We start from the raw sequence: 15,315 nt of genomic DNA, 5'->3' as shown, positions 1-15,315 counted from the left end.
AGGGGTTCTGCCTCTACACATTTAGAAAAATAGTCCACTACTACTAATAAGAACCTTCTTTGGGCAGCTGCCATAGGAAACAGACCTACTATGTCCATGCCCCATTGATCAAAGGGACATGAAACTATAGAGGTCCTTAATAACTGTGTGGGATGATGTGATATATTTTGATGTTTTTGACAAGAAATACAAGTTCTTACCAACTTGTTGGCATCTTCATGTAGAGTGGGCCAAAAATAACCTGCTAACAGAATTTTGTGAGCCAGAGATCTCCCTCCTATATGACTACCACATGAACCTTGATGAACTTCTTGTAAAATAAACTGTATATCTTCTGTGCCAATACACTTGAGTAAAGGTCTAGAAAAAGCTCTTTTATATAATTGTTCTCCCACCATAGTATACTGGGCAGCTCTTTTCTTAAATACCCTGGCTTGTTCTGTACTGCTGGGAAGAATACCTTGTTGTAGATATAATATGATCTGAGCCCTCCAATCACTTTGAATTTCTGCTTCAGCTTGTCTTTCAATACAAGATACCAACAGAGTTTGTTCTACGGGCCTATCTAAACTCCATGGCACTATAGCAGAGGCCAGCTTAGCTAATTCATTAGCTACCTGATTCTCAGTTCGAGGAATTTTTGTATACTCACTTCTTGAAACTGAGACTTCAACTTATCGAATACTTTAGCATATAACTTAAGCCTATCATTATTGATTTCGAAATTACCTGATAATTATTGAGCTGCTAATTGAGAATCAGAATAGATAAGAACTCGAGCTGCCCCTATATGCCGAGCGGCTTGTAAGCCGGCTATTAGAGCTTCATATTCTACCTCATTGTTGGTAGCTCTATAATTCAACCTGATGGAGAGTTGAAGCTTGTCTTCCCTTGGAGATATAAGAAGAACACCAATTCCGCTGCCTTGTCTAGTTGAAGAGCCATCTACATAAACTTTCCAGGTGTCTTCTTTCTCAGGACCTTGAACTTCTATGATGAAGTCTGCTAGAGCTTGTGCCTTGATGGCCGAGCGAGATTGATATTGGATGTCATATTCCCCAAGTTCAGTTGTCCATTTGATTAACCGTCCTGATGCTTCTGGATTGAGTAACACTCGTCCAAGAGTACTGTTAGTTAATACAATAATCTCATGTGCTAAGAAATATGGGCGCAACCTCCGAGCAGTCAATACTAGGGCATAAGCTAATTTTTCTAGTGTAGTGTATCTACACTCAGCTCCTTTTAATAGATGGCTAGAAAAATATACAGGTTGTTGCTCCTTTCCCTCTTGTCTGACTAATACAGAGCCTATGGCGTTTTCATTAGCCGACAGATATACCCACAGAGTCTCTCCTACTATAGGTTTAGCCAACACAGGGAGAGTAGCCAAATAATCTTTCAATTCTTGGAAAGCCTTATCACATTCCTCATTCCATTGAAATTTATTGGCCTTTCTGAGTGTTTTAAAGAAATGAAAACTACGATCGGCCGATCTAGAAATAAATCTAGACAGGACTGTGATTCAGCCTGTCAATCTTTGAGCTTCCCTCATGTTGCGCAGTGGCTCCATGTTCTGCAGCACCTTGACCTTGCTCGGGTTGGCCTCTATCCCTCGTTCGAACACCATATATCCTAGGAATTTTCCCCCCTTCGCGTCGAACAAGCATTTGCTTGGATTTAACTTGAGCTCATATTGTCTTAAGGTCTCGCAAGTTTCCTCTACATCCCTGCACAGATCAGCAGCTTGAAGAGACTTAATTAAGATGTCATCAACATATACTTCCATATTTCTACCAATCTGCTTCTGGAAAACCTTATTCATAAGCCTTTGATAAGTTGCTCCTGCATTTTTTAGTCCGAAGGGCATAACATTATAACAATAAGTACCTTCAGATGTTATAAAACTGACCTTTTCCTGATCCTCTTTAGCCAAGGGAACTTGATGATAGCCTTGATAAGCGTCCAACATAGAGATATATTCGCATTCAGCGGTGGAGTCAACAAGCTGATCAATCCTGGGTAATGGATAATAGTCCTTCGGGCAAGCTTTGTTGAGATCCCGAAAGTCGATGCACACTCGCCATTTATTTCCTGGTTTAGAGACTAACACTACATTAGCCAACCAGCTTGGAAATTGTACTTCCCTAATGTATCCTGCCTCCATAAGTTTGGTTATTTCTTCTTTGATGATCTGATTTTGTTCCGCGCTGAAACTTCTTTTTCTTTGCATGACCGGGCGGGCATCTGGGAAAACATGCAAGGAATGTTCCATGACGGTAGGAGAAACGCCCGAGACTTCTTTGGGAGTTCAGGCAAATACATCATTATTCTTCTTCAGGCATTGTACTAATTCGGCCTTCAGAGTAGGATCAAGATTAGCCGTAATATATGTAGTAGCTTCAGTTCGACCGGCCTGGATCTGGACTTCTTCCTTCTCTTCGTAAACCAGGACGGGCTGCTTTTCCCGAATGGCGTTAACCTCCATTCTTTGAATCTTTCGGGTGGTGTTAGCTTCAGCTCGAATTATCTCTACATAACATTTTCGGGCTGTCTTCTGATCGCCCCATACCTCTCCAACTTGATCATTCACAGGAAATTTGATCTTCTGACAAAAAGTAGAAACGACCGCCCTAAACTCGTTTAAGGCAGGTCGACCCAATATCACATTATAAGAGGATGGAGCGTCTACAACCATAAAATAAGATCTCCTGGTTCTCATCAGAGGCTCTTCTCCCAGCGAAATGGCCAACTTTATTTGACCTAAAGGTTGTACTTCATTGCCCGTGAATCCATACAGAGGAGTAACGATTTGTTGAAGTTCACTTGGCTCAATTTGTAACTGATCGAAAGCCTTCTTGAATATAATATTGACGGAACTGCCCATGTCTATAAAGGTACGAGCAATGGCATAGTTGGCTATCACAGCTTTGATGATCAGGGCATTATCATGAGGTATTTCTACCCCCTCAAGATCTCTGGGCCCGAAACTTATTTCAGGACCGGCTGCTCGTTCCACGCTGCACCCTACTGCATGAATCTCCAATCTTCGGGCATGTGCTTTTCTGGCTCTATTAGAATCCCCATCAATGGGTCCGCCCGCAATCATATTGATATTGCCTCGAGCAGCATTGTTTCTGTTTTCTTCTTGTAGAGTCATCACAGCTTTAGAAGGTGCTTTTTCTGATACTTGACTAGTACCAGCCGGGACTGGTATCGCCTCTTGCCGAGGTTCGACCGGGCAATATTCCAGTTTGAGTGGACTTTGTTGCCTGGGGTATTGCTGTCGATAATAGTTCTGCCTCTGATACCACTCCCTATTGACTTGTCTATTTCTTAAAACAAAACAGTCTTCAGTATGATGACTGCTAGTTTTATGATAAGTGCGCCATCTCCTTGGTGCCTCTGGCTGTATCTCCACATGTTGTACAGCTTGTGGACGATACTCTGGTTGTCGATGAGGTGGATGAGTTACTCTAGGCCCTCTTGGTGGAGGCACGGGGGCCGGAGCTTTCTCCTTGACCTGGGTAGGGGAAGAGCTAGTACCTTCCTTCCTACGAGCAGCTTGAGCTTCTTCTACATTAATAAACTCAGTAGCCCGCTCAATAAAGGAATCAAAATTAACAGGGGGATTTCTTACCAAATCTTTAAAAAAATCATTATCATTTAAACCTTGAGAGAAAGTGCTTACTAATATTTCGGTAGTTGCATTAGGTACATCAATAGCTACCTGATTGAACCTTTTGATGTAGGCTCGGATAGACTCTTTAGATGCCTGTTTAATTGAAAATAAACTCCAAGGGGTCTTATGATACCTCTTGTTGCTGGAGAAATGGTGTAGAAAGACTTTTTTGAAGTCCTTAAATTTTTGAATGGACTTCTCTGGCAACCTTTTGAACCAGCGCTGTGCCGCTCCTCCGAGGGTAGTGAGAAACATCCGACATTTCACTCCATCATAGAATTGTTGTAATAATGCTACGTTCTTGAATTTCAGCAGATGATCTTCTGGATCTGTTATTCCAGTATATTCTCCGATCTGAAGATTTTGATACCGCTTAGGAAGCGGATCATCCAGTACACTTTGAGAGAATGGGGAGATGAACTTCTCTGGTGAGCTATCACTAGTTATCATTTTGAGCTTATGCTTTTCTTTATCTGGTGCTTCCCCAGAGGATTCTTGGAACACATGCCTTCTACCCCCCTGCTCCATGGGGGTGCGAAGGAAGGCTCATGGACGTCTCGTCGGAGAAACAACGGCTGGAGGAAAATACGCATGCTCCTCTTCTTCTAGCTCCTTTCCTTTCCGATGCTCGGTAGTTGATATTGCCGGATTATGAGCTATTGGCAGAGTAGCTCCAGTGTGAGCTTGAAGTTGTTGTTGCTGCTGTTGCAAGGCTTTCTGTACGTGAGAGTTGATGAGAGAATCCAAATCCTCATGACTGATAGTAAGTAGGTTTGATTTTCCAGCTTCTTCCATCATGTAGCCTCAGATTCAGGTGAATTTTCCACAAACGGCACTAAATTTGATCCTGTCTGAGAAGCTGGACAAGACGGAGATCCGAAAGAAAGAAACTCACCGTACTGATGAAGAATAATGTCGTGCCGATGGAGAATAACGTTTGCAGAATCCCGATCCAAGAAATCCAAAGCGGATCAGGAGAGAATAAAGTCGCTGGAGATTTTCCTCGTATGAAGACCCGATGATGAAGAAGAACGACTACTCGGAAGAGAAGAAACTATGATCCAAAGCTTCCAAGCTTTCCTGCGCACCAAAGACCAACCAACACTATCGTCAGTGACCTAAGACCGGGGTGGGAATCCCTGGCTAGGCCCTCCGACGCTCAAGTCAGTGATCTCTTTCGGTGTGGAAGAAGGAGGAAGAAGATGGTCAACAGTAGCTGGAAAAAATTAGGGTTATGAATGTGCGCAATAATGTGAACTTACCTTGCCAACGGAGAGGATTCCCCTTTTTATATCATTTCATATAACCTCCATAGTCATGAAGTGGACCCCGGTTTGTTAGAGTTCATTATGAGATGACGTCAGCGGCGTACTTGTGGTAGATGACTTTTAAGGAATCTTTTTTGTACCCCAGATGTACCTTCTTTGTCGTTTAGTACCTGTAAAATAATCTGGAAGCATATTTCCCGCCAAAATATATAACACCTGTCATGCATTTACATTTTACAGATATCCTCATTAATTATCTTCTTTGAAATATTCATTTATGATCCTTTCTCATGCAGCTTCTATTTACACCCTTTTTATGTTAATAAGCTGCATTTTATCCAGTATCTTTCCAAGGTATTGATCGACCGGCCCGTACTGGCTCTCCCCTTGAAAGGATATGTCCCGACCGATATTAGCCTACTCCCTTTAAAGTATATATATCTTCCTCCTGGGAGGCGTATTTCGATCGATATAGGCTTACCTCCTATCGGGGTATGTCCCGACCGATATTAACCTACCTTCATCCTGAAGGTATGTCCCGGCCGATATTAGTCTACTCCCTTTAAGTATATATATCTTCCTCCTGGGAGACGTATTTCGGTCGATATAGGCTTACCTCCTCTCGGATTATGTCTCGACCGATATTATCTTATCTTCATCCTGAAGGTATGTCTCGGCCGATATTAGCCTACTCCCTTTAAAGTATATATATCTTCCTCCTGGGAGGCGTATTTCGGTCGATATAGGCTTACCTCCTATCGGGGTATGTCACGACCGATATTAGCCTACCTTCATCCCAAAGGTATGTCCTGATCGATATTAGCCTACCTTCATCCTGAAGGTATGTCCCGACCGATATTAGCCTATCTCTTTTGCTTTTCCTTCCTCCTTTTCTTTCCTCATCGGGAGACCCACAAAACCTAACCCATATCACTTGCCCTTTGGCTCCCAATAATCATGTTTAGGGTTTTAGAGCCAATTTCAAATTTTCTAAGAGCATTGGTAAGGTATTCTACCTTTTCCCTTAAAGCCTTATTTTCTTCTTCTAAACATGAATCATTTAAATTTGTAGAAGAAGCATACATATCATTGTCCTTAGAACACATGGATTCTAATTTTTCATTAAGCATACAAATATCATTTTTCAAAGATTTGTTCATTCTTTTTGCCTTAAACAAATCATCATTTGTACTTGAAATAATTTTAATTAAAACATGGGGACGAAGATTATGTACCTCACTTACCGAGAAGTCCGAATCCGATGTTTGACCTCCCCCTTCACTTGAGTTCCCTTCTTCATCTTCACTTGAGCTCCTTCCATCTTCTTGTTCGCATGAGGTGGAGGCTACATCATTAATTCCCATTAGAGAAAAATGGGGCACATGATGCTCTTCTTCCTCTGATGACGATGGATCATCCCATGTTGCTTTTAGATTGTGAGTCTTCTTCCCCTTTTCTTTTGTCTTCTTCTCCTCCTTCTTCTTTCCTTCCTTCTTCTTCAAGAGAGGATAATCATCTCTTATGTGTCATTCTCTTTGGAAATTGTAGCAAATGATCTTCCTTGCCTTACTTTTGCTTCTTGAACTTTTTCTAGCATGGGATTTGTTAGATGAAAATTTTTTAAATGCTCTTTTCATTTTTCTTACCATATATGCTGTTGGGTTTTTCGAGCCCCAAAAACCGCCTTTTTGCGTTGCGGAAACCCCGAAACCCCAGCCGCCGGATCCGTGCGAAGGAAAAAGCGGTAAAACTTTGAGTACAAGTTTATCTAACCTAAATCTACACTAGATCTACAAAAGAAAAGAGTTTACCCTTGATGCGAAGCCCTTCGCGTAATCCCGCTTGTCCTAGGTTCGCCGGATCTCGAGAGTATCAAAGTAGATACTCCTCTATGTGTATCCACATGAACGAAAGATGGAGAAAACAACTAAAAGGTGTGCTAGCACCCTTAGAAGTTTCGGCCAAGGAGGTGGAGGAGAGGGAGAAGAAGATGAGAGCTTGAGGAAGAAGAAGGAGTTACTCTCCAAGCACACAAATGCACTAACTCACTCATCTAAAGTGGCTGGCCACTTTAAGAGAGATTGTAACCTCCATGGGATGCCAAGAGTCACAACTCTTGGTAACTCCCATGAGGTGGCATCTCACTTAAGCAACCATGATGATGTGGAGCATTATCATTGGTCCACTTCTTGTCAACTCACCAATGAGGTGGCAAATGGTCAAGTCAAACTTGACTCTTCATCTTCCTCTCAAGTAAAGTCAAACTTGACCACTTCTCTCCCATGGTTGATCAAATCTAACCATTGGTTCAAGTCAATTTTAATTTAATGAATCCCTATTCATTGAATTAAATTGATTCAATGAGTCTAAGTCCAAATTAGACTCATTTAATACATGAACCAAATTGAGTCCTACTCAATTAGCCTAATTTGGATTACTCTTAATCCAATTTGGTTCATCACATGAACCTAATCCTTTAGGTTCATCAAATGAACCTAATCTCCATCTAATTGTCCTTTGTGTGTCACCCTATAGGTTCTTATAACGCTGGCAATGCTTCTAAACTCATTTAGGAGCGTAAGTAATGAGCGGTATCTAGCAACACATCATTACTACCCAAGTTACAAGAATGTTGATATCCAACATCACCTTGTGACTACTAATTGTGACTCTTCACAATATATGACAAGTGCCCTTCTATCCTTGACATCTAGATTGATCAATGTGAGGCATAGACCATGTCATCCTCTAATCAATCTAAATCTTGAGCTCCAAGTAGACTCACTCAATCAAATGAGCTCAACATCTCATATTGACTCATTTGGGCATGGCCATGCACTTAGTGGTCTCACTCTATCAAGAATATCGATGTCTCTCCCGTCATATAGGAGGGATAGATCCCGTCTCCATCACTCACATCCCCTCGCATAATTTGTTACATACCCAGTAATCGCCTTTATAGTCCACCCAATTACGGGTGACGTTTGACGAAGCCACAGTACGTAACTCCTTATGTAGGGAACCATGGTGACTTCAGGTCCAAGGGCTAGTAGTCATACTAATAGCCACATGAGAAAGTATATGACACTCATTTAACGATCCATGATACTTTCTCATGGCGGGTCATTCAGTATACATTCTCCAATGCATACCCATGTGTCAACTTGATATCTCCATATCTATGACTTGTGAGATCAAGTCATCGAGTTGACCTACATGCTAGTCTCGTCACATTAACATTGTCCCTAAATGTTAATACTCGACTAGGAATGATTAAGAGTAGTATTCCCTATATCATCTCACTATCGATTCAACCAATCGATTGATATAGGTAAGAACCTTCTACTCAAGGATGCTATTATACTTAGTTATTTGGCATCAATACAAGTAAGTATAATAACTAAAACAAATGCCTTTATTTATATATAGAAGAATATGATACAATGAGTCCATACAATAATCATCAAATGATTGGCTCTAGGGCTCTAACTAACATATGCCTCTTGGTCGCTATCCATTGAGGCGCTTGATTCTTCGGAGTCGGAGGATGGTGGGGATGAAGACTTCTTTTTCTTATCCTTTCCCTTGTTTGCCACAAGGGCTATTCCTCTTGATCTATGGGCTTCTCCATCTAGCCCTTCAACTCTAGTTTTGTAGAGCTCCATTGTTGAGAAGAATTCATCTAGAGAAGATTTCTCTAGATCCTTTGAAATGTAGAACGAATCTACAATTGAGCTCCATGTTGAGGTTCTTGGGAAAGCATTGATGGCTTTCATTATGATGTCTTGGTTTGTAAGTGTCTCACCTACACTTGTTAGTCCATTTAAAATTTCCTTAATTCTAGAATGTAAAATTGATACATTTTCTCCTTTTTCAAGTTTGATATTGGTGAGTTGAGTTCAAAGGAGGTCTCTTCTTGCTAATTTCGCTTCCAATGTCCCTTCATGAAGCTCCACTAGCTTTTCCCACAAGTCTTTAACGCTTGTGTAATTTCCAATCCTAGTCACCTCTTGTTGGGGAAGAACACTTAGGAGGTGATGCATTGCTCTTGTGTTTGCTACATGCTCTTCCCTTTACTTCTTGCTCCACCTTACTTTCTCAATTAACTTATTGTCTGTTGGGTGATCGGTGGCCAGCTTGAAGGGGGGTTGGATAGACGGCGCCCCCAAATCCTCGCTTCTTTCTACAATGTTAGCTTGTGCAGCGGAATACAAACAAAACAAACAAGCTAAAGGCTAAAACTAAGAAAGGAAATGCAAACCGCAAATACGTTTGTTTAACGTGGTTCAGAGATTAGGGCTCTTACTCCACGGCATGTCCTTGAGGTGGACGATCCCTATCCGTCAGTGAATTAGCCCCCAGCAAACTTCGACTATCTCAAGTAGCTCCTTGTGGGTGGAAAAACTTTACCACAACACTCACAAACACTTGAGAACAATTAGACTACTAATTAGGGTTTACCACCACTAATTTCGTCAACTATAACCAAGCTCCCAAGCTTTGGTTGTATAGGCCGCGGGTTGAAAACTCCGCCTACCAATCGACTGCCAAAACATGCAGTCGACTGCCCTATGTGGAAATTCAACCGTTACATCCCAATGTCTCGATACCAGTCGACTGCTAAAACTTGTAGTCGACTGTAGGGGTGTAAACGAGTCAAGCCGCTCGCGAGCTATTTGGGTCTCGGATCGAAAAAAAATTCGTTCGAGTTCGTTGGATTAAGTTAACGAGCCGAGCTCGAGCTCGATTTCGAGCTCGAAAATATTATCGTGCCGAGCTCGAGCTTAATAGTATCTGGTTCGTGAGCTCGCGAACATGTTCGTTAAGAGGCTCGCGAACATGTTCGATAAGAGGCTCGCGAACATGTTCGTTAAGAGGCTCGCGAGCATGTTCGGTAAGAGGCTCACGAACATGTTTGTTAAGAGGCTTGCGAACATGTTCGTTAAGAGGCTCGTTTATATATACAATGATGTGTAATAAATTATGTGATAAAAAATTAGGCTCATTTATCCTATTAATCTATTATACAATTATGTTAATATAATATCAATGATGTGTTAATATACTATATACTTCTTTGAAAAAAAAACACAAAAAGAAAATTTAAAAGGGCAGTTCTCATTTCTCAAAGTCCAAAGACACAAATAAATTGTCCCTAATCCAACGGCTGAGATGGTTCTGATCAAATGAAAAAAAGGCCAAAAAGGCATCCTTCATTCCTTCTCACTTCTCAGTCTCTCGTAAACCCTATCCCTAGTTCCTTACCCCTTCTTCTCACTGCTTCGCTCGTCGTCGCCGCCTACCTCACGAGTTTCGTGCGGTGACCCGAGATCGAGAGACTATCTGTCTGGCATCTCCTGATTAGTGATCTCCAAGCTCAAATCCCACCAGTTTGGCTGCCCTTGATCTCCATTCTCTAAGCTTCTGTTTGAGGTTTGATTTTTTTGCTTCGTTTCCTTCTATTACAGTTTTAAAGTGGAGTTTGTTTGCTTCAAGTAATTCCTTTCTTGTAAACACAAGCCAAAGCTAAGCCAAGATAAGAAAATCCCCCAGTTCATGACTTCTTTTCTACAAGACCCTAAATCCCCAAAATAAAACCCCAAATTATCCTAATTCTAACACTCTATTTAGAAAATTCATGATAAATAGCACAGATGAAGAAGAAAGTTTAGATTTGCTTCCTCAGTTCCTCTCTTGTATTTCCCTTCTTTTTTATATGTTTATGGTTTGCACTTGTAGAATTTTACCTTCCCTTCTATTTCCCTACTTTTGTCTTTTGTCTTATTTAATTGATTGTCTGAAATTGTTGGTATTTTAAGTGGTTTGTCTGATTTTTTTTATATAGGCAGTAGGATTTTGTATTCATATAAACCATGCAAATTAGACTTTATATTTTGAAATGCCAATTAGTGATGTAGATATTAGATCGAAACTATTGGCATCCTGGCTCTATTCACTAATGTAATGTTGTAATATTAGTGATGTAGTTGTATTTTAATGTCTAGTAGCCTAAAAAAAGGAACAATCCAATGTCAACTCCACACATATCAACTGAAGATTCGGCTGCAAGTCCTATTTTGTTAGAAATTGAACCTTCAGCAAATAATACCAATGAAGCAACTCAAAACAATAATGAACAGCAACCCGACACCGTTGATGAAGACGATGAAAGTCCATATGCTCCAAAGAAAAGAAAACGGACATCCAAAGTGTGGGATGACTTTAAAGAGGTTACTCTTCCGGATGGAACAATAAAGGCTGAATGTATTTATTGTAAACATCGGCTCACAATTAATAAGACTGGTGTTACATCCCATTTTTTGAGGCACCTCAAGGGTTGTATGAGGAAGCAGATTAGTGATAAAGGTCAAAAAAATATTAGTGTCACTACAACTATTGTTGAATCAGAAACTGTTAATGCTGTCCAGAATTTCAAGTATGATCATGGGAAGATTAGGGAGATTCTTTCTCACATGATCATTGTTCATGAGTTGCCATTCCTTTTCTCTGAATATGAAATGTTCAATTTATTGATGAGGACCGCAACTCCATATTATCAGAAGATTAGTCGTGCTACTATGAAAAAAGATTGTACGACTTCTTATGAAATTGAGAAGAAAAAAGTTATGGAATCATTAAAAGATGTGAATAGGGTTAGTGTGACTACTGATTTATGGAAGTCAGATCAGAAGGTTTCATATATGGTTGTCACCTGTCACTATGTGGACTCTAGTTGGAATTTGCAAAAGCGGAATCTAAATTTTTTAGATGTTCCTCCACCTCATAATGGTGTTTCTATTTGTGATGTGTTAAATAAGTGCTTGGTTGAATGGGAAATTGAGAATAAGGTATGGTCAATTACAGTTGATAATGCTAGCTATAATGATGTAGCTGTGAGGATGTTGAAGGATAAACTCTCCTATAAAAATAATCTTCCTCTTGGTGGTAAATTATTTCATGTAAGATGTTGTGCACACATCTTGAATCTTTTGGTGCAAGATGGGTTATCTGAGATTCAAGATATTATTTTCAATGTGCGTGAAAGTGTGAAACATATAGCTGCCTCAGAAACTCGTGTTAATATATTTAGTGAAATTTCAAAGCAATTGAAACTATCTTCGAAGAAACTTGTTTTGGATTGTTGCACAAGGTGGAATGCCACATTTTGTATGGTATCAGCTGCTTTAGAGTTCAAAGACGTTTTCCCTAGATATGCAGCAAGGGATGCAACTTATACTTTTTTGCCAAGTGAGGAGGATTGGAAGAAGGTTAGTGTTGTTTGTTAATTTCTTGAGGGATTTAATGAAATAACTCATCTTATTTCGGGAAGTGAATATCCTACTTCTAACTTGTTCCTTACTGAACTTTACACCATTAAAAAGTTGTTAAATGAAGCAAGTGCAGATGAAGGAAGTTTCATAGTAGAAATGGTTAACAAGATGAAGACTAAATTTGATAAATATTGGGGTGATAGCAACTTATTGATCTCTATAGCAACAGTTTTAGATCCAAGGAACAAGATGAAGTTGATTGAATGGTGTTTTCCAGAGATATATTCAGTTGGTGATACAATTGAGCACATTTCTATGGTTCGTGAGACATTACACATGTTGTGTAATGAGTATGTTGAAGCTCATAAAACTAGTGTTGACAGTAGCAATGTTCAAAGTGAAACTCAAAGAGAAAGTTCTATTGGTCGGAGTAATTTAAATGGAAGAGGAAGAGGTAAAGTAAGGGCATAATTTTCTAGTTACATAAAGAATGTTGACAGTGTTGAGAAAGTAAAATCTGAATTAGAAGTGTACTTGGATGAAGGGTGTGTTATTTGTGAAGATCAAACTGGCTTTGATGCATTGTCATGGTGGAGAATTAACAACTTAAAATTTAGGATCTTATCAAAAATGGCTTGTGATGTACTATCAATTCCGATAACTACAGTTGCTTCTGAATCGGCTTTTAGTGTCGGTGGTAGGATAATTGATCCTCATCGTGCCTCTTTGGGAACAGATACAGTCCAAATATTGCTCTGTGCATCAGATTGGTTGCGTGCTCATTATGGAATGAAGAAAAAATCAAAGGTACTCATACTAACATCATATTTAATTAGTTTTTGACTTGCTGCTATATTCTACATATTGTTTTGTTCCTATCTAAGTTTTTGATGCTATGTATTTGTATGGAAAAGGAAAAGCTAGAGATTAAAGAGATTCAATTGACTTAGATGCTGCCCTTATTATCACCTGTCAAGAGGTATTGACAAAGCCTTCATTTATCTTTGATTTTCCTATCTAGTTTGATGTAACACATTGAAAATTTGTTCACTTATCCTTTTAAAATTTTTCTTATCATTCAAATATGTTCTATTTAACTATTTTAACCTTTGACTATTTCGCAGCAAGAAGATAAAAAGAAGGCTGATTAAAAGGCAGGCCGATTGAGTTAAGAGATGAAACTTCAATTGAACTCTGTTAATTTCTGTGCTTATTGATGTAATTTTCATGTAGTGTTAAGAACTATTAAGTGTTAAGGATTTATAATGCATGTGCTGACAGGTTAAGTTGTATAATTCTATGTTAGCTGGGTTCGTGTGGCTATGAATGTGTTGACAGGTTAAGTTGTTTAATTTTATGTTAGTTTGGTTCGTGTGGCTATGCATGTGTTGACATTTCTACAGGTAATTTTCAATTATTGCAATTGATTTTCATGTATTGTAGGTGATTTTAACTAGCTGATTTTCATGTATTGTAGGTGATTTTAACGAGCTCGATTTCGAGCTCGATTATGTGCATAACGAGCTCGAGCTTGATTATGTGCATAATGAGCTCGAGCCTAACGAGCTCAAGCTCAAGCCTAACAAGCTTGTTTAATGTTAACGAGCCAAGCTCGAACTAAGCTCGTTTAGCTTTTAAACGAACTATTTTTTAGCCGAGCTCGAACCATTCGCGAACTTCTTAATTTCATTACGAACTGAACTCGAGCTTAAGAATTAAAGCTTGAATCGAACTCGAGCCGAGCTCGAGCTTAGGAAAATGTTAAACGAGCCGAACTCGAGCCTCATACTGTTCGGCTCGGCTCGGTTCGATTACACCCCTAGTCGACTGGTGCAATCGACTGCTAAAACATGCAGTCGACTGATCCACACTGACCGAACGAACAGAACCATTCTGTTCGCACTCAGTCGACTGCGCGGTCGACTGCACCAGTCGACTGCGCGGTCGACTGCACCAGTCGACTGCTAAAACATGCAGTTGACTGCTACAGTAGCGCTACAGTAGAACCCTAAAACTAGGATTTTACTCCGAGTACAATCTCTCGTGTACTCGTACCCTCACCCTTATGACTCACTTAATGCTTCTTTGCAGCCTTGACCTCTTGCCTTCAAGCCTACTTCCTTTGGCTCTCGTCCCTCGGATGCATTCAAGCCCACGGCTCATCCCCAATGCCATCCTTCGCGTATGCCTCGAAGTCGCTTCCCTCGACCCTTGTCCTCGCTGCCTTGTCCATGGTCCCTCGAATGCTCCATCTTTCACTGGACCCGAAGCCGTCAACCTGAGTCACATATGTATCCTGTAAACCTGCACAACTTAAATACACATATCAAATACAAGGGTGAATCTAACTTAAACCCTTTACCCAAACACCAAAACACATGGTCGCACGGACCATTGGGATTGCTCCAACAATCTCCCCCTTTTTGATGTTTTGGCAATACGTTTAAGTTAGGGAAAACAATAGCAAATAAATATGCTAAAACAAATTGACTTACGTTGCCAAGACTACACACTTAGACTTACACTACCGAATGAACTTACGATGCCAAGGCTACACACTTGGACTTACAACGCCGAATGGACTACACAGTTGGACTTACAACGCCGAATGGACTTACGATACCAAGGCTACACACTTAGACTTACAATGCCGAAACAATGCATCATGCATTGGAACCTATTTCAAGGCTCCCCCTACACCTATGCTCCCCATTGAGCTAGGAATTTTCCCACAGGGATTTTTAAGAACCTATCCCAAGGCTCCCCCTACGCAAAGGCACTAAGGTTTTCCCAACTAAACCTTTACTTCTCCCCCTTTGCCTAACATCCAAAAAGCTTTCAAACAATATCTCAATTATTGAAAATTTATCATCCAACTGACCCTAAACTCATGTATTTATCCCCCATGGATCCCATACATCTATACGAGCTGACCCGGTCAAAATCCAGTGCTGAAAACACTTTCAAACTGGTATCAGTCGACTGCAAGAAGTACCAGTCGACTGGCCCCATGAAAACGTTCTTACAAAGACATTCTGTGCTCAAAAATACTGTTACCAGTCGACTGGTATACTATTCATGAAAAAATCAGTCTTTT

General features: G+C 40.3%; 1 protein-coding gene across 1 annotated transcript; it reads left to right on the top strand.

Annotated features, from left to right (window-relative positions):
• Positions 1-10,976: 10,976 nt before the first annotated feature.
• Positions 10,977-13,814, top strand: LOC121979440 (zinc finger BED domain-containing protein RICESLEEPER 2-like). Its single transcript, XM_042531431.1, has 5 exons — positions 10,977-12,215; positions 12,330-12,672; positions 12,886-13,025; positions 13,582-13,621; positions 13,696-13,814. Exons 1-5 carry the CDS (start codon positions 10,977-10,979, stop codon positions 13,812-13,814), a joined length of 1,881 nt encoding a protein of 626 aa, XP_042387365.1.
• The last annotated feature ends 1,501 nt before the right edge of the window (positions 13,815-15,315 follow it).

The sequence above is a fragment of the Zingiber officinale genome, chromosome 5A (genome assembly GCF_018446385.1).
Source record: "Zingiber officinale cultivar Zhangliang chromosome 5A, Zo_v1.1, whole genome shotgun sequence".
NCBI lineage: Eukaryota > Viridiplantae > Streptophyta > Magnoliopsida > Zingiberales > Zingiberaceae > Zingiber > Zingiber officinale.
The sequence above is the reverse complement of the archived record's forward strand: the minus strand, read 5'-3'. Positions and strand labels throughout refer to the sequence as shown.

Excerpts from the sequence above, each read along its gene's own strand:
- LOC121979440 (XM_042531431.1), top strand. The coding sequence starts at position 10,977 with ATGTCAACTCCACACATATCAACTGAAGATTCGGCTGCAAGTCCTATT. Across the intron at positions 12,216-12,329 it reads GTGAGGAGGATTGGAAGAAG|TTGTTAAATGAAGCAAGTGC; the intron begins GTTAGTGTTGTT and ends ACCATTAAAAAG. Across the intron at positions 12,673-12,885 it reads TTTAAATGGAAGAGGAAGAG|TTGCTTCTGAATCGGCTTTT; the intron begins GTAAAGTAAGGG and ends CGATAACTACAG.